This window comes from Mirounga leonina, unplaced genomic scaffold (genome assembly GCF_011800145.1).
Source record: "Mirounga leonina isolate KUSES-001 unplaced genomic scaffold, KU_Mleo_1.0 Mir_180, whole genome shotgun sequence".
Classification (NCBI taxonomy): Eukaryota; Metazoa; Chordata; class Mammalia; order Carnivora; family Phocidae; genus Mirounga; species Mirounga leonina.
Genome location: NW_023270469.1, coordinates 16,590,704 through 16,617,445, shown reverse-complemented (window position 1 = coordinate 16,617,445; position 26,742 = coordinate 16,590,704). Strand labels below are relative to the sequence as shown.

General features: G+C 37.5%; 1 protein-coding gene and 1 long non-coding RNA gene across 4 annotated transcripts in view; one reads left to right on the top strand and one right to left on the bottom strand.

The window, feature by feature from the left end:
- Positions 1-359: 359 nt before the first annotated feature.
- LOC118023618 lies at positions 360-2,327 on the bottom strand. The gene is made up of 2 exons (XR_004682858.1): positions 2,245-2,327; positions 360-1,490 (listed from the first exon to the last, which is right to left on the bottom strand). It is a non-coding gene; the product is annotated as an uncharacterized LOC118023618 (long non-coding RNA).
- The window catches only part of NFAT5 (nuclear factor of activated T cells 5), a 122,965-nt gene continuing 97,716 nt past the window's right edge, over positions 1,494-26,742 (top strand). For 2 of the 3 annotated variants that reach the window (XM_035024874.1, XM_035024872.1), the window contains exons 1-2: positions 1,494-1,854; positions 3,597-3,650. In XM_035024874.1, the coding sequence (XP_034880765.1) occupies positions 1,782-1,854; positions 3,597-3,650 (127 nt within the window). In that variant the 5' untranslated portion in view covers positions 1,494-1,781. The remainder of the gene's footprint in view (positions 1,855-3,596; positions 3,651-26,742) is intronic. The other variant, XM_035024873.1, reaches the window with a different exon arrangement.

Genomic DNA, 26,742 nt, shown 5'->3' with positions numbered 1-26,742 from the left:
TGTTCACAGGGTTGATTCATTACTGCACAGAATGCAGTGAAGATAATTGGGCAACCTGAATCAGATGTTCAGATGGAAAGATAGGAAGACTCTGATGACACAAGTTTAAATTCTAGGTCTGCAGGTAAAGCTTTGCAAAGAGCCCCACCCCAGAGACACCTGCACTGGGGCCTCTTTTGCTGAGAGTTTCTTCCCCATCTCCAGGACTCCAAGTCCAGATGAATTGTCCAGCTTCCTGGGGAAAAGGCTCTATAAATTGTGTATATATCTATATATGATATATATAGATGTGTGTGTATATATATATATATATGATATATACACACGCATACACACCAGAGTGATTTTTATGATCTCTATAGATAAAATAAAAACAAAACCAAATTTAATAGCTTAAAAACGTTGCCCAGTGATTGCTGGCATCAGTGTTCCACACAAGATTAAAATTATTTCCCAAGATGCATACCCTGCACTCCAATTGATATTTTAATAACTTGATTAAAAATTTCTCAGAAGTCTATTAGAGTCAGGAAACGGTCTGCGGTGTAGGTGAGGATTTTCAGTTTTTGCAACGGAAACTTTTGGCCCCATGAACAGAATAGCAAAAACTCAATTAAATGTGTTTTTCCTCCATCCTTGCCTAATCCAAAGGTAAAAAATGAAAAAGGGTTTGGAGCAGTGGTGTTTAGCTGTGCTTTTTTCCTTTTTCCTTTAGAACAGCCAGGTGGATTCATAGGATCCAATTTTTAAATAGTCTTCGATCTTCTACTCCGAATAAACCCGGCCACCCAGCACAATCAGAAAGTTGTTTTTATGTTTTGTTTCGAATTTTCGAAAAGAATGGGGGAGGGGAGACAAAAAGGGGGAGGGCAAAGGACGAAGAAGGTACTTGAATTAAAAACATGCAATAACTCGAGGTTTTTAGATAAGGGCTGTCATTTCCTAATTAAGAAATGAGTTTGATAGTCCTTTGGCCAACTCAAGCTAGACACTCCTATGAAAACCCTAAACGGCTGGTGGCTGTCCAAGGGACGAAACTCCATTCCCCTGTGAGACCCCAAGCCAGCCCGCCCAGGCCGACCGGACCCAGCTCTGGGGTCCTTCTTCTCGTCCCACAGTCACCTCGGCTCCCTCAGGTCTGTCTCCTCCTGAGCTCAGCTCGGCGCTGGGCCGGCCAAATCGGGCTCGCCGCCACCAGGTCGGCGCAAATACCTTTTCCCTCCCCGGGGCCCCAGGCGCGGACACCTCCCTGCCTCCCTCCCTGCTGGCGGGGCCCTTTCCCGGCTGGGAAACAGCAGCCACGGCCGCGGCGGCAGGAAGCGAAGCCCTTGTTGATGCTGTTCCTTGGCGCGTCTCCCCGCCCTCCGGCGGCCGCCCTAGCTCTTCCAGGCTCTGGGGCGCCCCCCTCCGCGCCTGCGCAGTGCCGCGCGGGGGGCGGGGCTCAGATTCCTGTCAGCGGCGGCGGCGGTGGCGGCGACCGTCAGTTTTCGCTGAGGAGAAGCTCGAAACGGACCCGTTGGCTTTCCCCCCTCCCTTTCCCCGCCCTGAACCCCCCCTCCTGGCTCGCCGGGAATTAGTCCCCGTGGAGTTTCCCCTCCGCCTCGCTGCCGTTTCCTCGGTCCTCGGCCCGGTGGAAGTCACTGCCCTCGAGGAGGAGGCAGCAGCAGCCGCCCTCGCCTCGCCGCCCCCGGTTCGGTGCCCGCGGTCCCGGAGAGGAGGTGCCGCCGCCACCGCCGCTCCCCCCCTCCCGCTGCCCTCGGGCCGGGCTGGGTCGAGCTGCGATGCCCTCGGACTTCATCTCTTTGCTCAGCGCGGACCTAGACCTGGAATCGCCCAAGTCCCTGTACTCGCGAGGTGAGTCAGGCTGGGGGCTGGGGCGTGGGGGCGGGGAGGCCCACCCCGGGGGGCCCGGAGGGGTCCCCGTCGGGGGTGGGGGCAAGCCTGGGCCGGTCGGGCCTGTTTTGGGGGGGTGGGGAGAGGCCGATGGGGTCGGGAGATGGTGGAAGGGGCAGGGGAGGAGTGGCGGCCCCTCCCCCGCGGAGCCGCCGGCCGCACGGGGCCCAGTTGCCGTCTGCCCCCGGTCTCTGCGGCACCAGTCGTTCTGAGAGTCCCTCGGCGTGTCCGGCCCCGCCACACTCCTCGAGCGGCCGGTCCCGGCCTCCCCGGCTCGGGGATTCCTCCCCCCTCCCCCGACTGGGCCCCGCGCTGGGGCTGCTGCGATCCGTGCGCCGCGGCCCCTCTTACCGGGACCATCCTCCCCAGCAAAGTTGCCCCCAAACGGGCGGCGTGGCTTGGAGCCGGTTCTGGGTGCAGGGGCACCATTTCTCTCCCCCTCCAGGTTGTTTGTGCGCCGTCGTTCTACCCCCCTCTCCCTCCGGCCTAGTCCACTCCCTCCCCTTGTTGGGACGGCCCCCCTCGACCAGGCGTTCTTCCTTTCCTCGTCATCTTACTGCTGGAAAGGGCCCGAATTTTCTTTTTCTCTCTTTCCACCTCTGTGGCATTCTAATGACTTACATCTCCCTCTCTTTTTACAAAGATAGGGGTGCTCTCTCTGGATTAGTTTTATTCCTCTCCTGTCCCAGGGGTACCGGCTCAGGCACTGACGCTGCCCTTTGAGAATTTTCTCTTTCGTTGCCGTTCAAGGGCTCGTTGCAGGGAAGGGGCATTGGACAGAGATTCTCATTTTTAAACTCCTTTGGCTAAGGCCTAAAGGGGATTCCCGGGATCTACAATATTAACACTTGAGTTGATCTCTACGGGGTTCAAATTCCTATACTGGGCTCCACAAGAATGTGTTAGAACAGGTTCCCTGTGCAAGGGGCATCAAACCAGAATGCTACCACTACACTCTTCACCACTTATTAAACCACTGGGAGGGGCAAAAAGACATAACTGGGTTATTAGATATTCATTTCACCATATTAAAAAAAAAGTATGTGCCGTTGTGAACCTCCTTACTGAGACATCCAGCACTTCTTCAGTTTTGGTGTGATGTATCCATCCACTGAGTCTACCCTCTCCAGAAAGGGGGACTTCGGCTTCACATTATGTAAATTTACATTGTTTAAGCGAATCAGTGAGATAGTTTACTCTGGAAGGTACTGGACTTTACAGACTGACGATTGGGTTTGTACACAGAGTCCTACTTAGTAACTGTAGCCATTGTCTGTTGCTCTGATGACTTTAGTTGGCAGTCACCATCCTGTAGGATGTTTTTCAGGCAGCGTACCTGAAGTAGTTTGGAAGTATTGTAGTTTTGAGTGTCAGAAGAAAAAGATTGTATCAAGAGATGATTCTTAGAAGAGGGCTAATGGGGTACAATTGGGTACTAAAAATAGTCAAGACATTAACACCATTTGTGCAGTAATCATCAGATAATTTTCCATGGAACAAATGCTTTATGAAAATCGAAGTTTAGCATAAAGACCAATGTAGAGGCAATTCAGTCTTCTTTTGCAGAGTATATTCACAAATATGGGCTTTAGTTCTTAAAAATACATGGCAGTTATGTAAGAGATGTATGCCACCCTTGCTTTTATTTTTTTTTCTTAAGTCATTCAGCATAAAAAGTACTTAATGCTTTTTGTGTTTTTCAGATTCTCTGAAGTTACACCCATCACAGAATTTTCATAGAGCTGGACTATTGGAAGGTCAGCAAAGTGCCATTTTAAAGCATATTGTGTGAGTATGCAAAGGCTTTCTCTGAAATGGAGTTTAAATGAGAAAGTGTGAAACTTTGCAAACTCATACAATGTAGTTTTCTCCTAAAGAGCCTGATCCTTCTTTTAGAGCAGCTGAATGTTTCAGTGGATTTTATTACTGTGTTTGATGTGCTTGTTAGCTTATTGTATCTGCTTTGAGAAGCCTTGAGAAAACCCCACAAAATTACTAAAAATTATGTTGGGTGTTCTACTTTGGAATTCCAGATCTTAATCCTAGCTTTTTATAAATAAACAATGTGAAAAGGCTCAAACATTATGATCATCAATATATCTAAGAGTGACACCAAACACATATTTCGTTTAAAAATTCAAAATTTAGAACTTTTATATGTTGAGCATTTCAAAACAGCATGTTAATTATTTATTACAAAAGCATTGATATCATTACTGTTGCTTTTTTTTTTTTTTAAGATTTTATTTATTTGTGTGAGAGAGAGAGAAAGCACAAGCAGGTGGAGCCTCAGGCAGAGGGAGAGGGAGGGAGCCCGATGTGAGACTGGAGCCCCATGTGGGACTCTATCCCAGGACCTAGGGATCATGACCTGAGCTGAAGGCAGACGCATAACCGACTGAGCCACCCAGGGTCCCACTGTTGCATTATTTTTAAGGATAAGGAAAGCCAGGTGATAGAGATGATGATTGAACTATGCTTAGAAAAAAAGTTTGAGAAAGTTCTGGAAATGTTAATAGGCGTAGAATTTTAACAGCTGACAATTACTTTAGAAAACCTTATATTGAAAAAAAGAAACTTTGTTGTTTTTAGCATTTTAAGACAAAAAAAGACTCTTTGTGTTTTGTAGAGTTTTTAACATAATTTTTTAAAAAGTTTATTTTTTTTAGTAATCTAAATGTGGGGCTCAAACTCACAATCCCCTAGATCAAGAGTCACATGCTTTTCTGACTGAGCCAGCCAGGAGCCCCTGTATTTTGTAGTTTTTGAAGTGGTTTTACATATCCTCTTTGAATTTTGTAATCCCGCAGTTGGACAGCAAGGATATTAATTTCCCCATTATAGAGATGAGTAACCTGAGGCTGAAATTAAGAGACTTGGGGGAAAAGAGTCACACAAGAGCAGACATAGTGCTTTTTGTGTTTAGCTGGAGTTCTTTACCCAAAGCCAAGCTGCCACTGTAAAATATATATGTAACCAGTAACTTAAACATTTTGTGGTCCACTTAAAAAAGGCCATAAATATTTAAGCTTGATTTGAGTTTAGATGTTTGCCTCCCATATGGTAGTCTGATATAGTGGGGGGAAGAGTGGGTTTTGTAATTGAGCTTGAGTTTGAATACCAATTTAGTTGCTAATAAACTCTGTGGCCTTGGGCAGGTAATTTCACCTCTCTGAACTTTAATATTCTTTCTATAAAAATGTATATAATCTCAAATTTACAGAGGTAATGTGTATGAAAATGCCTAGAATAGTGTCTGGCTTAATAAATGTTGGTTTTTTCCTTTGGTATCAGCTACCTTGTTTTAACTATAATTTAGAGCATATAAAATGTTCTTTAATTATTGATTATATTTATATTTATCAGAAGCCCATTGATATACATTAGTATAAAAATCAACTATAGGGCGCCTGGGTGGCTCTGTTGGTTAAGCGACTGCCTTCGGCTCAGGTCACGATCCTGGAGTCCCGGGATCGAATCCCGCATCGGGCTCCCTGCTCGGCGGGGAGTCTGCTTCTCCCTCGGACCCTCCCCCCTCTCATGGGCTCTCTTTCTCATTCTCTCTGTCTCAAATAAATAAATAAAATCTTAAAAAAAAAACAAAACAACTATAATTTGAGGCAAGGAATTTTACGTGTTTCTTGGTGAAGCAGATTTCTGTTTTTTATTCACATTGTTCAATTTGTGACCATGTTGTAGATTCATATTTATCTGTACAAACCCATTCATTTTCTGGGCAACAGACCAGAGAGTATCATAATCATAGAGATTATCAGGCAGGAGAAAGATATGAAAAAAAAGTGTTAATTATTCCAGCAAATATTTTTAACAAGTTGATGGAAATGCAGACAGCCATTTAATATGTATATTTACATGTATGTGCTTAAATACTTTTATTAGATTTTTATTTTGGCTGAGAAGATCCTCAGTTTTTTGAAATGAGACCATCGTTTCATAGATTACATATACATTGTAAAATGTATAAATATCAAGTATCCTTTTATGTCTTTGATACAGGGAATCATAAGAAAGTTGTTTGCTTGTGTAATGAAAGTATTTAATCTGTGCACCCTACTTCTATTTTAACCTTTTATTATGGACATTTTAAAGAACTTAGAGAGGTAGAGAGAATAAAATAATGAGTCCCCAAGTGCCTATCACCAAGTTTTTAACCATTGTCAATGCATGTCTGATCTTTTTTCTTTTATCCTCTCCCTTTCCCCAAGCTGTATTATTTTAAAACAAATATCAGACATCATGTTATTTCATATATACATACTTTAGTATTATAGTGATCTTTATTAATTTTTAAAATACCCTACTTTATTCCAGAAAATACATATTCTGATTTATTTCAGTAAAGTCTGTCCTCTCTCTGCCCTCTTTTTAAGATAAAGTACAGCTGGAGGCTACTGCTTCTAATGTCTAGTGTGTGTACCTTGTAATTTATGTTAAAATTGTAGGTAATGCGTCAGACTTGGGTTCAAATCCTTGTTTCAACATTTGTGCTTGACCTTGTCTTAGTCATTTAATCTTTTTGTGCTTCAATTTTCTCATCTTTAAATGGGGACAATCATAGTATCTTCATCATGGGCTGCTGTGAAGATTGAGGCAAATTCATGTCCAAAGCATTTAACCTAGCACATAGTAAGTGCTCAATAAATGTTAGCTATATTAAAAATTCTAAACAATAACCACTTACATGGCATTTACTGTGTGCCAAGACCTTTATAAATATGAACTCACTGAATTCTCTTAACAACCCTTTGAGATGGTTATTATTATCCCATTTTGCAGATGAGGGTGCTAAGGCATGGGGAGGTTCAGCAACTTACCCATAGTCACACAGCAGATAAGTTGTAGCGAAGATTTCAACACAGGTAGCCTCACTGTAGACTGTGCTCGTAGCTATTATTATACTGTACTGACTCCCTGTGTTATATAATAAGTATTTTCTAGTAATATGTATGCATACTTTCTGTCAGTAGTCTAGATTTCCTTTTAATAGTAAACTCAACCCAGAGTAAGGGGAATATAATTACTATCATATATAATTTGTTAAATTTTTGGTAGAACATTTTTTTTCCAAATTTAAGTTCTCTCTTTAGGAAAACAAGGTTGGAAAACTTGCAGTTGAGTGCTATTGAGCTTTAAAAATAGTTCCATTCAGTTAAGTTTGCTTTTATCCTACATATCAATCTGGTCCTTCCTGCTACTATATATATATATATATATATATATATATATATATATGTATATATATATATATGTATTTTTTTAAAGAATAGGAAATTCATTTTTTTAATTGAGATATAGTTGACATAAAACATTATATTTATTTCAGTTTCACAGTGTAATGATTAATTATTTGTATATATTGGGAAGTGACCACCACAATAAGTCTAATTAACATCTGTCACCATATGTAGTTTTGCTACTACCTTTTTATTTAATGTGGTGATTGCCTGACAGTTGGAAAAGGGTCTGGTTATTTAATGCAATAATACATAGCCATAAAATAATGTTTCTGATAATTACATGTGAAACTCTTAATGAAATGAGTAAATAAAAGAGGTACTGTTGCAATTATATTAAAAATAACTCGCATGGGGCGCCTGGGTGGCTCAGTCGTTAAGTGTCTGCCTTCGGCTCAGGTCATGATCCCAGGGTCCTGGGATCGAGCCCCGCATCGGGCTCCCTGCTCTGCGGGAGGCCTGCTTCTCCCTCTCCTGCTCCCGCTCCCCCTGCTTGTGTTCCCTCTCTCACTGTGTCTCTCTGTCAAATAAATAAAATCTTAAAAAAAAAAAAAAAAAAAACTTCGCATAGAAAAAGTCCTGTACAAATGTATATAAGATTTTACTTTTTTTTTTTAAAGATTTTATTTATTTATTTGACAGAGAGAGACAGCGAGAGAGGGAACACAAGCAGGGAGAGTGAGAAAGGGAGAAGCAGGCTTCCCGTGGAGTAGGGAGCCGGATGCGGGGCTCGATCCCAGGACCCTGAGATCATGACCTGGGCTGAAGGCAGTCACTTCACCAACTGAGCCACCCAGGCGCCCTATAAGATTTTACTTTTTGATTCTATTTTTGCATTTTCCCTGCCTTCTTTAAAGAAGATAGTTTATATATATTGAAAAAAATAAAATGGTTTACAGTTTAGTGTGTTCAAATTTGAAGGCTTAGCAATCTTTGGAGTGCCTAGAGAAAAAGTTGAACTACAGAGAAAAAGTTGTCATTTCTTACACTTTCTGTATTGAAAAATATTGGTTTTGGCATATATTATTTGCCATATAAAAAACTGAGATAAAAATTAAAAGTAAATGAATACGAGTAAGAGGTCATTCTGGAAATATAGAGATGTAAGATAAGATGGTAGAAAATCAGATAAAACAGGAAAAATAACAAATTGGAAAAAACAGAATTATAAAAACAATGGATTAAAACTTTAAAATGTTTTTTAAAAAGCAGGAGTTAGATTAAATGATGGATTAAATTAAATAACTGGTTAAATAAGAGCTAAATACCAATGTGAGGCAGGCTTAATATTAAATATTTGAAACTGGAAGATTTTTAAGGAAAATATGAAATAGTGTAATGAGTTAGGGACAATAAACTACTTTTTTTCTTACCACTGTCAAACTATTTGATATGGTACTATGTATAATTATACTTTATAGTTCACCAAATGAAAATCCTAAAAATAGTAACAGTGTTTTACTGACTTTATGGAATATTTCTGAATTGCCATTGAGCCTGATTTATTTCTCTTCCTAAAGCTGATGTTAGTAAGGTAGTTAAGCCATTAACTCTTTTTTTTTTTTTAAGATTTTATTTATTTATTTGAGAGAGAGAGAGAGCACATGAGAGGGGGAGGGCCAGAGGGAGAAGCAGACTCCCTGCTGAGTAGGGAGCCCGATGCGGGACTCGATCCCAGGACTCCAGGATCATGACCCGAGCTGAAGGCAGTCGCTTAACCAACTGAGCCACCGAGGCTCCCCAAGCCATTAACTCTTAAATGACAAAATGTATGAAGGTATCTTAATGGAAAGAATTTTTTGAAAATATTTAATATTAAAAATAATCTGTTGGATTCTTTTGTTTAGTATCTATTAATATCTATAGATCCTTATCTAGTAAACTAAAAATGTCATTATGGAAATAATTATGGAAATGAAGTTCAAACATTATAGAAGTCACACCTACCTAGTTCATCCTCACTTCTTGGTTCTAGGATCCATTTCTCTGATTTCCTACCATTTGTTTTTGTTTCTTTCTAAACTCTGTTTTTGTTATTTCCATTCAGTACTAGAATTCTGTTGCCTATTACAGTAAGAGGATAGAAATTCATATTTAATCAGATGGTTCTTGGCTTGCTCTTAACTCACTCTTGACTACTGTAATTATTCCAGGAGTCCCCTAAAACTTGGAAGTGATAGTATAGAAAAACATTTCTTATTGTAATTAATATTATATATTAAAAATAGCCACTTTATATTAGAAAAAGTTGTCATTATATTGTCCATGGAGCGCCTGGGTGGCTCAGTTGGGTGGGTGGCTCAGTCAGGTAGGCGTCTATCTTCTGCTTAGGTCAAAATCTTGGGATCGAGCCTTGTGGTGGTGGGCTCCCTGCTCAGCGGGGAGTCTGCTTCTCCCTCTGCCCCTCCCCCTGCTCATGCTCGCTCTCCCTCTTCTCTCTCAGATAAATAAAATCTTAAAAAAAAAAAAAAAGATTAGGGGCGCCTGTGTGGCTCAGTCATTGGGCGTCTGCCTTCAGCTCAGGTCATGATCCCAGGGTCCTGGGATCGAGCCCCACATCGGGCTCCCTGCCCCACGGGAAGCCTGCTTCTCCCTCTCCCACTCCCCCTGCTTGTGTTCCCTCTCTCGCTGTGTCTCTGTCAAATAAATAAAGAAAATCTTTAAAAAAAAAAAAAAAAGATTATATTGTCCATAAAGAATAATAGGTAATTAGAAAAAAAATAAAAGATCAAATTAATCTGAGACATCATTTGGGCCTGATTATGTAGTGAGAGAAGATAGTCCTGTTAGCTCTAAGGTATAAGACATTCTTCAATAGAAATGTTGCTTATTAACTTATTGTCTTGTTGCAGACATTTTATTTCAAGTTACATAAAAGAGATTCATGTGTCTTTTATTTGCTGTTGTCTTAATAAAAATCAAGGTTAAAAAAACTACCAAAATATATAATACACTAATTATAAACCTGTACTTGAATGAAAATGTAGAAATTTTCTTTATAGATTAACTACAGATAATGATTTTAGCTTCCAAATATAAATAAAATCTGGTGTTATGATAAAGAATCTATATTTTTGATGATTTGAAATGAAAGATAAGCTATGTGGACATTTTCAGTTACTTATTCTTAATAACTACTGAAAAATAAAATTTTTTCTCTTTTCTTTTTAATATTTACTTACAAATAGGTGATGATAATTACTGCTGGCCAGCCATAAATGTTTTCACTTTTTTCCCATCCAGAAATGTTACAATTAGTCTTTTAGTAAATTTGGTATTGGTTGGTTTTTTTTTTTTTTTTTGGTATCTTTTTTTGAAGGTGAGACAACAGAAAAGTTTCTAAGAGTGACCTAAGTTGTTGATTACTCTTATCTTTATAAATTTAGTTTTAGTTTAGTGTCTTTTCTTTTTAGTTTTAGTTTTAAGACATCTACTTAAAATAACATTTGTAGAACATAATAAAAGAAACAGTGTTGGTAAAAAAGGAATAATAAATTCAATGCTAGTAATTAAAAACATTTTTTGAGCAATTTATATGTGCCAGAATTGTACAGATATTTTTCACGTTAGTCCTCAGAAAAATCCTCTGAGATAGTGTCAGGATCCGTATTTCATAAATGAGCAAACTGTGGTATAGAGGGATTCACTAATTTTCCCAAAGTCACATAGCTAATCAAGGAGGCTGGAATTTGAAACTTCAGTATTTTACCACAGATTATTGAGCTTATCCTGACTCCCTTTAGTATAAACATTTCATAATTGTTATTTACACTTTTGGCCCTACTAAAATTACACCACTGTTCAGATGGTGTAAAAAGAGAGCTTTGTGTAGGATTCTTCATCTAAACAGCTTCCATAAAGTAAGAGAGAAACTATAAGCCGCACATAAAAATCAGTAAAGAATATGATGATGATCCTTTGGGGGAATATTTTAACACTCAAAATTAGCAAATCATTGCCTTGCTTTGGTGAGTGTCTTTAAGATTGAACCACCTCTGTTTTGACAGATGATGGTACTCGGAATTGAAGAGTAGGGGAAGGGTAAGCAGACCATCACCTAAGGAGAATGACTTGAGAAATGGAGGATGCCATGGGACTCATGATTTCTTTGGCACTAGTTTTATGGAAGCATGGAATCGTTGCACCTTATTTCTGCTGATGTGTTTCAGAGCCTAACTAAATTTGAAAGGAGATGAGCAACAGAAAAAATAGTACTAATAGAGCTTCAGGAGTTAGTTCTATTCTTGCTATGGTGGGTCATTGTTAATGAACTTCCTGAAAATTCTGTGTTAGGCATTAGAAGATACGGATTTTAATTCTAGTTTGGGTTTGAGACCCTGTGGAAAATCGTGTAAGCATTCCTTTTCTTCAGTAGAAACATTAATAGCGGTTTTGCTTACCTAAGAGTTAAGAGGAAGAACAACTGATACAGTGTTAGAGGACCAAACTATAAAATGTCTGTATGAGTAGTGATACTTTGCATAGGGCCCTATTAATTTGCTTTGGTTCTTTGCACTGTCCCTTTTTTAAAAATCTTGTTCTACTCATGTCTCCATTTTCTCATGGTACTTTCTACATTTTGCTTGTTGGTTTTGTGGTTGCTTCTTGTATCCTTTCTCTCTTTCCCTTCTTATTTTTATTTTTATTTTTAAGGATTTTATTTATTTGACAGAGAGAGAGAGGGAGAGCAAGCGTGTGTGCACAAGTAGGCAGAGCAGCAGACAGGGAGAGGGAGAAGCAGACTCCTGCTGAGCAAGGAGCCCAACGCGGGGCTTGATTCCAGGACCCCGGGATCATGACCTGAGCCAAAGGCAGAGGCTTAACCGACTGAGCCACCCAGGTGCGCTCCCCCCCCTTTTTTAAATAACAAACAGTCTATATAGAGAGGTACAGAGGTTTACCAATTTGGGGTGTTCCATGAATTTTTAACAAGTGTATACATTTGTGTAATCACCATAGATAACGTACAGAACATTTCAGTCACCCTGTTAGATAGACTACCTTTTGTTCTTTTGTAGTCAGTTCTGTCCACTGTAGCCCCTCAGGCAACTACTTGCCTGTTTTTCCTTAAAATAGATTAGTTTTGTCTTTTTTAGAATTTCATATAAATGGATTTATACAATATATACTCTTTTCTCTTTAACTTTTGTTTGTTCAACCACCATGATGTTCTAAAACGGAAAACTGGTTTTCTAAAGGACCTAAAAGTAATGAGATTTTTTTATTCTGTTATACATTCCTATATTCTATAATGTAGCCAAGTGTAGTTTTCTAGGGATGACTTTTCATGTTTATGTGCAAGTTTAGGTTACTTACTCATAATATTTATATTTATTCATTCACTCAAAATGAATTTGCACATGGATCCTGGCCACATAGAGTTTATAGCTCAGTAGAAGAGATTGTATGTGAATAAACAATGATAACTATTTTAAAGGGTTTCATAATTCAATCTAGATTAGAAAATGAAATTAATATGGTTGACTTTTAACTTTTATTTGCTAATAGGAAAATACTTTGTGCACCTTATACCAAAGCATATAGCTTGCAACTATACTAGGTAATTATAAATTGAAGTTTAGAACTTTAAAATTTCTTTGTAGTTTAGGTCTTGAGAGGGTTATATAGTTGAAGAGTACGTAGGAGGTATGTAGTACTGTATATTTAGTGTAAAGGTCAAAACAGAATATGAGCTTTCTGTCACATATAAAGTGAGTACTATCCTATGCTTAACTCTATGGTAAGTACTAATGCTGAATAAAATTCAAGTTTGTCCAGTAATCATTTTTACTATATACCATACTGCTAGTTTGGACCTTGGACATTAAAATACTTTTGTTAGCAACATAATGGAACAATTAAATGTTTGTTGATGGGGGCCTGATTACACAAATTTAAGTATTTGTTTGAATTAAAGTTTTCATTATAATTGTTTAGGTAAGTCACTAAAATGCCTTGTGTTTAAAAGTGTGTAAAAGTGGGGCACCTGGGTGGCTCAGTCGGTTAAGCATCTGCCTTCGGCTCGGGTCATGATCCCAGGCTCCTGGGATCGAGTCCCAAATCAGGCTCCTTGCTCAGTGGGAAGCCTGCTTCTCCCTCTCCCGCTCCCCCTGCTTGTGTTCCCTCTCTCGCTGTCTCTCTCTCTGTCAAATAAATAAATAAAATCTTTAAAAAAAAAAAAAGTGTATAATAGTGATGAAGCATCCAAACACAGGTTTAAGCTAACAAGTAGCTATTCTTCACAATAAAGTTGTAATTAGAAGTCTTAAAGATTTTGTACTCTTTTTTTCCAGTTTTTAAGTGGCAACTTGCTTGTTGGGGTTTCAGTCTGAAATGAAGATTTTACTTGAAAAAATATTACGGTAAAGTGAATTAATAATAATAAGTTAATGTTCACAAGTTAAATATTCAATTTATAAGCATCGAAGTAATAGGCAGTTATAAGGACTTTAGAAATTATAAATTAAAATTCTACTTGAGTAAATTTTTATAAAATTGTATTGTGAACTCTGACTTTTTCTATATCCTTTTTAATTTTTATTGTTAAACCATATTCTCTAGAATATTAGGCTAAAGTAGAGTGAATGAGTGCAAAATATAAACATGGCTTGAATTTTCTAATATTATTATTAAAGATTTTATTTATTTGAGAAAGAGCAAGAGAGAGTAAGCACGAGCAGGGGGAGGGGCAGAGAGAGAGGGAGAAGCAGGCTCCCCACAGAGCAGGGAGCCTGATGCGGGGCTCAATCCCAGGACCCTGGGATCATGACCTGAGCCGAAGGCAGACACTCAACTGACTAAGCCACCCAGGCGCCCCTATAATTATTTTTGAAGAACATTTCATTTTCTTACTTTATTTTTACCTGAATAACAGATGCTTTGGATAAAATGACTACTTAATTCCTTTAATAAGCTCATTGTTGCTTTTTTTGTTTTTAAACTGGTAGTGAAGTAGTTGAAGAACAGAATGTCACTAGTTAGCTAACGTACTGCTCTATTACAGTAAATACAAATGGCACATTTATAGTTAAAATATAGTAAGTAAAAACTAAAAAATAACTTCCCTGAAAATGTTTTTCAGTGAACTTAATAAGAATGGATAGAATCAATACTAGAAATGCTACACAGAAAAAAATTCAGTGCATACTTAATTGAGAACAGATGAACAGAAGAGTTGGAAGTTGAATTTGAAGAAGTGCTTTTCTTGGGAATTAAAAATAGTAAAGATAGGGACATCTCGGTGGCTCAGTTGGTTAATTGGCTGCCTTCAGCTCAAGTCATGATCCCAGGGTCCCGGGATTGAGTCCTGCCTTGGGCTCCTTGCTCAGTGGGGAGCCTGCTTATCCCTCTGCCTGCCTGCCACTCCCCCTGCTTGTGCTCTTTCTGACAAATAACTAAAATCCTAAAGAAAATGGTAAAGATAATGATTAGAAAAATCAGAGTTCCCACATATTTATCAGGCTTGTGAATAAAAACCCAATTTCAGAAGCATGCATTACTTAATAGCTGTGTCATTTTAGGCAAGTTACTTAACCTTTCTGTTGACTCAGTTCTTCTATAAAATGGGGATAATAGACTCAGATTTCTTATGAAGATTAGATGAGTTAATATTTCTTTTTTTTTTTTTTAAGATTTTATTTATTTATCTGACAGATAGACAGCGAGAGAGGAAACACAAGCAGGAGGAGTGGGAGAGGGAGAAGCAGGCTTCCCGCTGAGCAGGGAGCCCGATGTGGGGCTCGATCCCATGACCCTGGGATCATGACCTGAGCCGAAGGCAGATGCTTAACGACTGAGCCACCCAGGCGCCCCGAGTTAATATTTCTAAAGCACTTGTATTTGGCACACAGTAAGCACTATATAAATATTTGTTAAACAAATAAAATAAAAATTCGTATCTAGAAATAAATTACTTGACAAACATATTTACCCAAAATGTAGCAAGGAACCAGGAGTTTATTAGCATAAGCTTCTGAACACCCAAATCAGATGTTGCTAAATTTACATACTAAGGTGTAGGCATTCATAGCACAATGTGGTACAGGATTTATCTTCTTAAAATACAAATCTAATCATATTGCTTGCTTTAAAATCCTTTAATAAAGATGTAAAATTCTTAAAGACCTGGCTCCTGATTATCTTTTTTTTTTTTAAGTTGAGATAATATAACATAAAGTTTGTCATTTTAACCATTTTAAAATGTATAATTCAGTGGCTTTAGTGCATTCAAAATGTTGTACAACTAGCACTAGTATATAATTCTGGAACATTTTCATTCCCCCAAAAAGAAACACTTTATTCATTAGCATTCACTCCTCAATTCCCCCTCTTCCATCCCCTGGCAGCCCTCTTCTGCTTTTTGTCTCTGGATTTGTCTATTCTAGACCTTTCATATAAAAGGAATCATCTGTGGTCTTTTGTGACTTCTTTGTGTCACTTAGCATTGTTTTCAAGGTTCATCCATTTTATAGCATGTATCAGTAATTCATTCCTTTTTATGGAAGAATATTTTTGACTCTTCATCCATTCATTAGTTCATGGACATTTGGGTTATTTTAGCTATTATGAACAATGTTGCTATGAACATTTGTGTATAAGTTTTTATGTGTGCAGATTTTTTTTTTCTTTTGGGTATATACCCAAGAGCGGAATTGCTAGGTCATACAGTAACTCTATTTTTAACTTTTTGAGGAATTGCCAAACTGCTTTCCACAGTGGCTGCACCATTTTATATTTTCAGCAGCAGTGTATGAGGGTTCTGATTTCTCCATATCCTTGTGAACACTTGTTATTTTCTCTTTTTGATTATAGATGTTATAGTGGGTATGAAGTCTCTTGTGGTTTTGATTTATAGTTCTCTCATGACTAATACTATTGAGCATCTTTTCATGTGTTTATTGGCCATTAGTATGTCTTCCTTGGAAAAATGTCTACTCAAGGCTTTGCCCGTTTTTAAATTGAATTACTTGTTTTCTTATTGTTGAGTTGTAGGAGTTCTTTATATATTATGTATACAAGTCCTTTATCAGACAAGTGATTTGCAGAAATTTTCTCCCATTCTGTGGGTTGTCTTTTCACTTTTTTTTAAAGATTTATTTATTTATTTATTTATTTATTTATTTATTTATTAGAGAGAGAGGACATGAGAGGGGGGAAGGGCAGAGGGAGAAGCAGACTCCCCGCTGAGCAAGGAGCCCGATGTGGGACTCGATCCCGGGACTCCAGGATCATGACCTGAGCCGAAGGCAGTCGCTTAACAACTGAGCCACCCAGGCGCCCTTCACTTTTTTTTTTAAGATTTTTTTTTTTTTTTAATTAGAAAGAGAGGGCAAGCATGGGTGGGGGAGGGGCAGAGGGAGAGGGAGAAGCAGACTCCCCACTGAGCAGGGAGTCCTGCGTGGGGCTCAATCCCAGGACCCCGAGATCATGACCTCAGCGGAAGGCAGACACTTAAATGACTTAGCCACCCAGGCATCCCTTCACTTTCTTGATAGTGTCTTTCGATGCACAAACATTTAAAATTTTTTTTAAGTCTACTTTTATCTGTTTTTGTTGTTGTTACTCTTGGTTTGTGTCATATTTAAGGAACTTTTGCCTAGCTTAGGGTTACAAAGATTTACACCTATGTTTTCTTCTGAGAATGTTACAGTTTTGGTTCTTACAGTTTGATCTTTGATCCATTTTGACTTAATTTGTTTCTGGAGTCTCAGTTCTTTTCCGTTCATCTTTCTGTCTGTCCTTATGTCAGTACCATACTGTCTTGATTACTGTAACTTTGAAATAAATTTTGAAATTGAGAAGGATGAGTCTTCCAATTTTGTTCTTCTTTTACAAGATTGTTTTGGCTATTCAAAGTCCCTTGAATTTCCATTTTAATTTTTTAAAAGATTTTATTTATTCATTTGAGAGAGAGACAGAGAGCACACAGGCAGGGGGAGAGGGAGAAGCAGACTCCCCGCTGAGCCAGCCGGGAGCCTGATGTGGAGCTCAATCCCAGGACCTGGAGACCATGACCCAAGCTGAAGGCAGACGCTCAACCATCTGAGCCACCCAGGCGCCCCTCCATTTTAATTTTTTAAAATATATTTATTTGAGAGAGAGAGAACAGGAGCAGGGAGGAAGGGCAGAGGGAGAGGGAAAAGCAGACTTCCCACTGAGCAGGGAACCGGAAGTGGGGCTAAATCCCAGGACCTGGAGATCACGACCTGAGCTGAAGGCAGGCGCTTAACTGACTGAGCCACCCAGGTGCCCCCCCATTTGAATTTTAAGATTAGCTTCTCAACTTCTGTAAAAAGTGAGCTGTGATTTTAATAGGGATTGCATTGAATCTATTTTGAGGAGAACTGTTTGTGGAATATTGCCATCTTAATAATATTAAACCTACCTGTCAATAAACATGGGATATCTTTCCTTTTATTTAGATCTCACTGTAATTTCTTTCAACAGTGTTTTGTAGTTTTCATGGTATAAGTTTTACACATCTTTTTAAACATTTATTTTTAAGTATTTTATTTTTTTAACCATGTTTTTAAGTGTTAGTAAAATTATGGAAATGATTTGAGGAATGGTCTCTTAAAACTTAGGAGAGCTTTAGTATTGAAGTACTAGATTCTATATCTATTCAGAAAAAGAAACTCAAACCATGATAAAATAATTGACTGTAAAATATTAGTCAGCCATAGAATTAAAGCTGTAGTAAACCATAAACAACATATAGTAAAGTCCAGTTTTGTTTAAAAAGTTGTACTGGGTGGTAATTTTCTCAAGGGCAACAACTATACCTTGAATTCTCATAGCATCTGACACAAGTGCTTTATAATCTGAAAGATACTTGATAAATATTGAATGAATGAGTACCATATCCAGAAAGAAGGAAGGAATGATATTAGAAACCTGAGAGGATTGTGTTCTAGTTATATGCAACCATGTAAAAAGCTTTAATTGGAGTAACAATTGCATTAAAATTACAGCATATGGAAAACTAGGCCTTTATAGAATTGGAGCTATTTAATCTGTAAAGACAAAAACTTAGATAATAAAGATGAAAATGGAGGTAAATTTGTTCTCTAAACCTAGAATACTCGAATAAGAAAGCTCTCTTGACACTTGAATGGAACAGGGTTGGGCAAAATGTATGACTATGTAATATATATAGTGAGTAAAAGTTTTCTTAGGGGACCTTTTACATATTACAACTGAAAAAAATAGAATCTAGAATGGTTAGTTAAATTAATAGATAACAGGATGACAATCATGGATAATGGAGAAAGCTAGAGATATGATCTTAATTTTATGGCATAGAAAATGTCTGGTGTCTATCAGAAAATGTAATTTTCCCCAACAGTACTTTTTCTTGTATGTTTGGGAGGGTTATTTTATTTTAAAATTCTGTGCTGCACAGAACAGAATAACCAGTTAAAGTGAGGTGATTTTGTAGAATTGGAAGTAGACCTTTTTATTCAGTATCAGCTCTACATAGCCTAGCTTTCTCAACTCGTATTGGCATGGATTTCCTGGGATTTTTTTTTTTTAATATTTTATTTATTTATTTTAGAGAGAGAGAACGTGTGAGTGGGGAGGGGCAGAGGAGTAGGGAGAGGGAGAAGGAATGTGAAGCAGACTGCACTGAGGACGAAGCCCAACGTGGGGCTCCATCCCACAACCATGAGATCATGACCTGAGCTGAAACCAAGAGTCGGGCACTCAACCGACTGAACCACCCAGGTGCCTCAGTTTTCCTAGGATTTTAGTAGAGTGAAATGGGTATGTATATGGGCATGTGTGAAATCAATTCTGTCAAACCCTGGTCCTCAGCAACTATTAAATTAATCTTGTAATTTTTAATTGTCATATTCTAGGAGCAAACTTCACTTTATTTTTTTTAAAGATTTTATTTATTTGACAGAGAGAGACACAGTGAGAGAGGTAACACAAGCAGGGGCAGAGGGAGAGGGAGAACAGGCTTCCCGTGGAGCAGGGAGCCCGATGCGGGGCTCGATCCCAGGACCCTGGGATCATGACCTGAGCTGAAGGCAGACGCTTAACGACTGAGCCACCCAGGCGCCCCCCAAAGTTCACTTTAAATATAAGTGAAGGAGAAGTAAGACTTAGCAATATTATTTATAGGCAGATTTTTAAAAATATTATGTGTATATCTTTCATGTGCAGAAATACTGCTTAGGAATTTTTTTAGCCTTTAATTTCTGCTGGGTCCTAGGAGTGATATAGCATCTAAAACACTAATTTGGGACTACTGTACTTGTATTATTGATTTTGTTGGTATAATACTACTACTTTGGAATAATTGTGTTAAGAGTTAAGGAAACTTTTTAAACATTTTTTTTTTTCTGCTAGGTATTAATCTTTACATTATGAGATTCTTAAATCCAGAAGACTTTTGTTTGTTTGGGTTTTTTGGCTATTTCACTCCTATGATATTCTTTTTTTTTTTAATTGAGATATAACTGACCTATAACACTGTATTAGTTTTAGGTGTATAGCATAATGATTTGATATATGTGTATATTGAGAATGATTATGACAATAAGTTTATTTAACATCTGTCTCCACAGTTACAAGTTCTTTTCTTTTTTTTTTTTTTAAGATTTTATTTATTTATTTGAGAGAGAGAGAATGAGAGAGAGCACATGAGAGTGGGGAGGGTCAGAGGGAGAAGCAGACTCCCTGCCGAGCAGGGAGCCCGATGCGGGACTCGATCCCAGGACTCCAGGATCATGACCTGAGCCGAAGGCAGTTGCTTAACCAACTGAGCCACCCAGGCGCCCCTACAAGTTCTTTTCTTGTGATGAGAACTTTTAACCTTACTCTCTTAGTGTAACTTTCATATGTACAATGCAGTACTGGTAACTATAGTCACTATGCTGTACCTCATATCCCTAGAAATTATTTATCTTATAAACTGGAATTTTGTACCATTGACTACCTTTACCTATTCCACCCACCACCTGCCACTTCTGGCAACCATCAATCTGTTTTCTGTAGTTCTCTGAGTTCAGGGTTCTTGTTTTATATTATTTTCTTTTATTTTAGATAACATGTATAAGTGAGATCATACAGTATTTGTCTTTCTCTGTCTTATTTCACTTGGTATAATGTTCTCAAATTCCATTCACGTTGTCACATATGGCAGGATTTCCTTCTTTTTTATGGCTGAATAATATTCCTGTTTGCACGTGTGTGTGTGTGTGTGTGTGACATTTCCTTTAGCCACTCATCCATAGATGGACACTTAAGTTGTTTACAGTCTTGACTATTGTATTGTATTGTTTCAGTGAATGTGGGGGTGCAGGTATCTTTTCAAGGTAGTGATTTCATTTTCTTTGGATAAATACCCAGAAATGAAATTTCTGGATCACATGGTATTTCTGTTCTAATTTTTTGAAGAACCATTGTACTGTTTTCCATAATGCCTGTACCTGATTGATATTTTGAGCACAGGAATTTATTCTATCTAAATAAAAATGTGTTCTTTAAATGAGAGGAACACTTAGGTGATTGGCTATAAACAAACATAATATGAAGAGAGTCTACTCCCATTTTATCGATTGGAACAGTTATTCCTCTATATTTAATAGAATACTGTTTGTGCTATTAAACATTTGTTTAAGTTATATTTAAGAATATATTGACTTTGTCTTTTCCATAAATATTGCTAAATGTATAAATGTTTTAATATAAAAGCACTGATACAATAAAAATATATACTATACCAATAAACACATGAAAAGATTTTCAGCATCATTAGTTATTAGGGAAATGCAAATTTAAACCACAATGAGATACTACTTTATATCCACTAGGATAGCTATAATCAAAAAGACAGATAATAACAGATGTGGCAAGGATGTGGACAAATCACCTCATATACTGCTTGTGGAAATGTAAAATGCTGCAGCCACTTTAGAAAATAATCTGGTAATTCCTCAAAAAATTAAATGTAGAGTTATCATATAATCCAGTATCTCACTTCTAGATGTATACCCAACAGAAATGAAAACATCTGTACACACAAAAACTTGTACACAAATGTCCATAGCAGCATTACTCTAAATAGCCAAAATGTGGAAGCAACCCAGATGTCCATTAACTGATCAAAGGATGGATAAACAAAACGTGTATCCATTTAATGGAAAAATATTTGGCATAAAAAGGAATACATTACTGATACATGCTGTGACATGGATGAATCTTGAAAACACGTTAAGTGAAAGAAGCCAATCACAAAACACCACATATTGTATGATTCCATTTATAGAAAATGTACAGAATAGCCAGATCTATAGGTTAGAAGGTAGATTAGTGGTTCCTAGGGGTGGGAATTGAGGATAGGGGATGAGTTAAAGGATTTGGGGTTTCTTTTGGAAGGGTGCTAAAAATGTTATAAAATTGATTGTGATGATGGTTGCACAACTTTGTGAATATACTAAAGTGTCCATCAACAGATGAATGGATAAAGTGTGGTATTGTACAGATAATGGAATATTATTCACCCTTAAAAAGGAATGAAATTTTGGTACATCTTACAGTGTGGATGAATTTTGAAAACGTGTTAAGTGAAATAAGCCAGATACAAAAGGACAAATATTGTATGATTTCATGAAGTATCTAGAATAGAGACAGAAAATAGAATAGTGGTCACTAAGGACTATGGTGAGAGGACAATGGTGAGTTATTGTTTAATGGGTACAGAGTTTATATTTGTGATGATGAAAAAGTTCTGGAAATGGGTAGTGGTGATGGTTGCACAATATTGTGAGTGAACTTAATAGCATTTAATTGTACACTTAAAAAATGCAGTGGTAAGGGGCGTCTGGGTGGCTCAGTCAGTTAAACGTCCAACTTTTGATTGCGCTCAGGTTATGATCTCAGTTATGGGATCACGCCCCACATTGGGCTCCATGCTCAGTGGAGAGTCTGCTTCTCTCCCTCTCCCTTTCCTTCTTGCCCTCCCACCTGCTCACACTTACATGGGCTCTCTGTCTCTGTTTCTCTCTCTCTAAAATAAATAAATAAATCTTTTTGTAAAAAGCAGTGGTAAATTTTATGTTATATATTTTACCACAAAAATATCTATGTTAAAAAAGTAGAAAAAAGTAATTTTAAGAGTTTGAGATATACTAACTTTTTTGGTGAAGCTACTGAGACAGAAGTAATTGTGTGGTGGCACATGGAAAAAAGACTGTTTTTCCCATTTAACAGAGTATATTTTAGTTGTTTAAATCATTTATGGTTTCCTCCTCCTGTTTTTGTAAAATGTGGATTTCTCTTGCTTTCTATATGGGACCCAAAATCTTTAGCTTAAAATGTGAATGGGATGACCTAGACATCACTGATTGTGCTATATCTTAAATGATCAAAAACAGAATTTTGATGAGCCAGTCTAGACTACAGATGACTGTGAAAAATTCATGAAGTAGACACAATCATTTAGATCGAAAAAATTTTTTTACTATTAATATGCATGGTTGATTCATTTTGTTGATTTCTGGAAAGCAAATGTTTATATTTAATAGTAGCAAATGGATTGCAGTTTTCCAATAAATGTCACAGAATTGTGGCAGAGAGCCAGGAAGAAGAAAAGCTGCATTAGTGAAGTGAGACACACTTCTGTAGCTATGGAAACTATAAACCCTACTAAGTCTCAAAAAGGTATTCTCTTTGTATTTGTACTATTAATTAGACATTAGTAGAGGTTAATGAGGACCCTAGATAACTGCTAGATTAAATATAGGTATAATTGTGGGGCGCCTGGGTGGCTCAGTCATTAAGCGACTGACGTCGGCTCAGGTCATGATCCCAGGATCCTGGGATCGAGCCCCGCATCGGGCTCCCTGCTCAGTGGGAAGCCTGCTTCTCCCTCTCCCGCTCCCCCTGCTTGTGTTCCCTCTCTCGCTGTCTCTCTCTGTCAAATACATAAATAAAATCTTAAAAAAAAAAAAAATTAAATAAATAAATAAATAAATAAATATAGGTATAATTGTATTTATCAGAGGCCTGGGTAAGAGGCATTGTTGAGTAGTTTAGTATTTATTTTGTGTGAAAATTGAAGTACTTAATTTCCTTTTCTTTAATTTGATTTATTATTTGTCCTTAACTATGAAAATACTTTCTATTTTAAAATATTTTCTTAGATTACTGCTGTAGTTCAGGTTTTAATTTGAGAATAAATAAGAGAATATGAACATCAATCAGTTTAGTAAATTAATCTTGACCAGTGTTTGTGTTTACTGATAAACATGTATTAGTAAGTGCATAAGTAGATTTTACGAAAAAATAATGTTTTAGGTGTAAATTAGGTCCTTTGGTAATGCATAATAATTTTTGTAAAATGATTGGTTCTTTTACCAGTAAAAACTTGATGGATACCGTGACTGACCTAGAAGCTTAATATTTCCCTCTAATTATAAAAACAAACTTACTCTGAAGAAAATTTATGATTAGGTCTGTAATCAGGGTTGGTTGCCTATACTCAGTTGATAGAATTATAATGGGCTGCTTGTGGTAGCAAGCTTCAGGAGGGAGATGGTGTCAAATTCTAAAAATAGGAAGGCAAACTAGAACTGAAAGATAGTTAACTGAGTAATTGTGTTCTCACCATACTTGTTTGCTTGTTTGTGTATAAATCCAAAAGTATGTTTTCCCTTAAGTTTACATGTGTTTTGTTTTCTTATACACTTATACTAGGAAGTCTTTCTTCAACCTGTTAGACCTTTGCAGAAACATCTGCTGTCAACCAGCATGGAAGCCAATTGTATTTTGGAATTTCCCAAGTCTAAGCAGACTTAGAAGTGAAATTTAGCTGTCCTTTATTATATAAGCAAAATGAAACAGAAAAAGTGAACTATGAGAAGTAAACTCTTTTGGAAAAATCATTTTAGGTTGGACCCTAAATATTGCCCAGAAAAGAGAACCCATCCTTTTGGAAATGCCAAATTAGAGGGAAATTGGTAGAGAAAAAATACTAGCCCTTCTTCTATTAAGAACTATTTGAATATTCACCACTACCTAGTTCTTGAACAAAGACCAGAGCATTATATGGAGGGTCCTTCTCAGTGTGTTGGACCTCTCCTTTTCCTATTTCCTTTTTAGTAGGACTGTGTTCATCTACTTGACTATTTGTATTTTGCAGCGATAATGGATTGTAGTAAGCATAGCTCTTCATAAAGGGACTGGATGGTGTGTCCTGGGAGAAAAATACCGTATTAGTGATCCACATGTGGATGTGCTTATCTGTCCTAGTGGCACATCCACATTTGGATTGCTAAAATCCTTAAACATAGACAAAATTCAGTTGAGAAATTCAGAGGATAACATTTAATAAAAATAAGAGTAAAAAAGGGGCTCCTAGGTGGCTCAGTTGGTTGAACATCTGACTGTTGGTTTCTGCTCAGGTCATGATCTCATGGATCTTGGGATTGAACCCCGTGGTGAGCTCCGCAGTCAGCAGGGAGTCTGCTTGAAGATTCTCTCCCTCTGCCCCTCTCGCATGTACGCACACACTCAAATAAATAAATAAATAAATAAATATTTTTAATGAGATTTCATGTTCTTTGTTTTTTAAGATTTTATTTATTTGAGGGAGAGAGACAGAGAGAGAACAAGTTGGGAGGAGAGAGAGAAGCAGACTCCCACTGAGCGGGGACCTGGATTTGGGGCTCATCCCAGGACCCTGGGATGGATGTGGGGCTCGACCCAGGACCCTGGGATCATGACCTGGACTGAAGGCAGATGCTTAACTGACTGAGCCACCCAGGTATCCCTCAAATAAATCTTTGAAAAAAAATGAGAGTAAAAAAGTTTTTATCAATTAAAATAGCTAGGGATAAACAGTAAAAAGCAATATCCCCAATTTTGGTATTTAAGATTGAATAGAAATACAGGTTGCAGAGTCTGTATCAGGATGATTCAGATCACTTCTTTGAGTCTTGGGGTAAGGCTCTTGAATTCTCCATTTCCAGGAATTAAAAGAGAACTCTCTCTCTCTCTCTCTCTCTCTCTCTCTCTCAGCAGCAGGAAGTTATTTTCCTTGATACTTTGTTTTGTTACTTTGTGTTCTCTGTGTATTTTGTCTTCCACCATAGGTGATTCTTGGATACCCTAGGTATCTAAAAAGCTCCTTCTTTGGCTTTTGTACATCTTCTCAGTACAGATTTAAATGAGTGCTAAGTGTCAGGTGATTAGACATGACCATTCTGAATGAACCAATAAACTGACAAATCTTGTTTTGGGCAATTAGGCTATGGTATACAAAGGAAACAAGATGGTGTCCTAATAATTTCAGGTTTGAGCATTTATTTAAAAAACTGTTAGGAAAAGTTCAGTATTTTTCAGGGAGAGGTATTTCACAATACAGGACAGTGCTCTTTCTTCTGTGTATCATTAAAATAAAAGTCAGTTGAATTTCAATTTGTAAATTTTGGAAAATTGTGATTCACAGTTACTTTGTCTCAGGTTAGAAAATTATAAGAAGAAAATAAATTCTAAAGTGGTTTAGACAAATTCATATTTTAAGTTTAATGTTTTGTAAGTTGTGTTCTATATCTTTTCCTGGCCTTTTTTTCTCCCTTAGCCTGACAGGATAAGAAGGTTTGTCCCATATAATTGTTTTTTCAGTTTGTTAAACATATTTTTTGTTTATGGCTACCTTTGAGCTAAGGGTAAAAAGACATTGAGTCTCTCATTGCCTCAAAGGTGAGTTTTTTGGGTTTTTTTTAACATACAATGTATTGGTGAGTTGTTTTCTAACAACTTACCTAAGTAACTGCAGACTTTTTGCCTTACTCAATTTTTCCATTGAAACAGGGGTCACACAGAAGTTATATTGTGGGACAACAGCAGATCCAATTCCAAGATCTAATGTCCAACTTATAGGAATGTTTACTATCTCACTTCATGGGGCCAGTGTTCTTGTTTAACAGTAACATTCTTATGCTCTGGCCATATAGAATTTTAAAACATTAAGGCAATTTGAAAAAACTTTTCTTACATGTTTATCATATTCTCTCCCATGATAATATATTAATAACATGGAGAGGGCAGTGGGTGTAGTGGTTAAAGATGTGGGCCTTGGAACAGGACTGTGTGGGTTCAGGTTCTAGTTATATTGTTCACTAGGTGTGTGACAGCTTGGACAAGTTCATTGACCTCTCTGCCTCAGTTTTCTCATCTGTAAAATGCTGTTGATAACAGAGCTTTATCATAGAGTTGCAAGAATTAAATGAGCTGATGTAAGTAAAGTGCTTAGAGTAGTGTCTAGCATAAGGTACGTAAGTTGCTATTTTATTATTATTATTGGAATACCCTTGCTACATTGTCTTTTTTTGAAAAGGATAAAAACCGTACCTTTATTATAAGGTCATTATTAGTGCCAAAAAAAGATAGAAAACATCACGTTTTAAGTAAAGCAGAATAAACATCAGTTTTGGTCATTTTGGCATTCTGTATTTGTGGCCATTTTCTTTTGGGTGGTTTCTTGATTTATCTGATTATAGGAATAGTAACAGTGCCAAGGTTTCTTTGGGTTTGAAAACAAGAATTTGTGCCAGTATAAGAGCAACTAATACTGCCAGCCGTC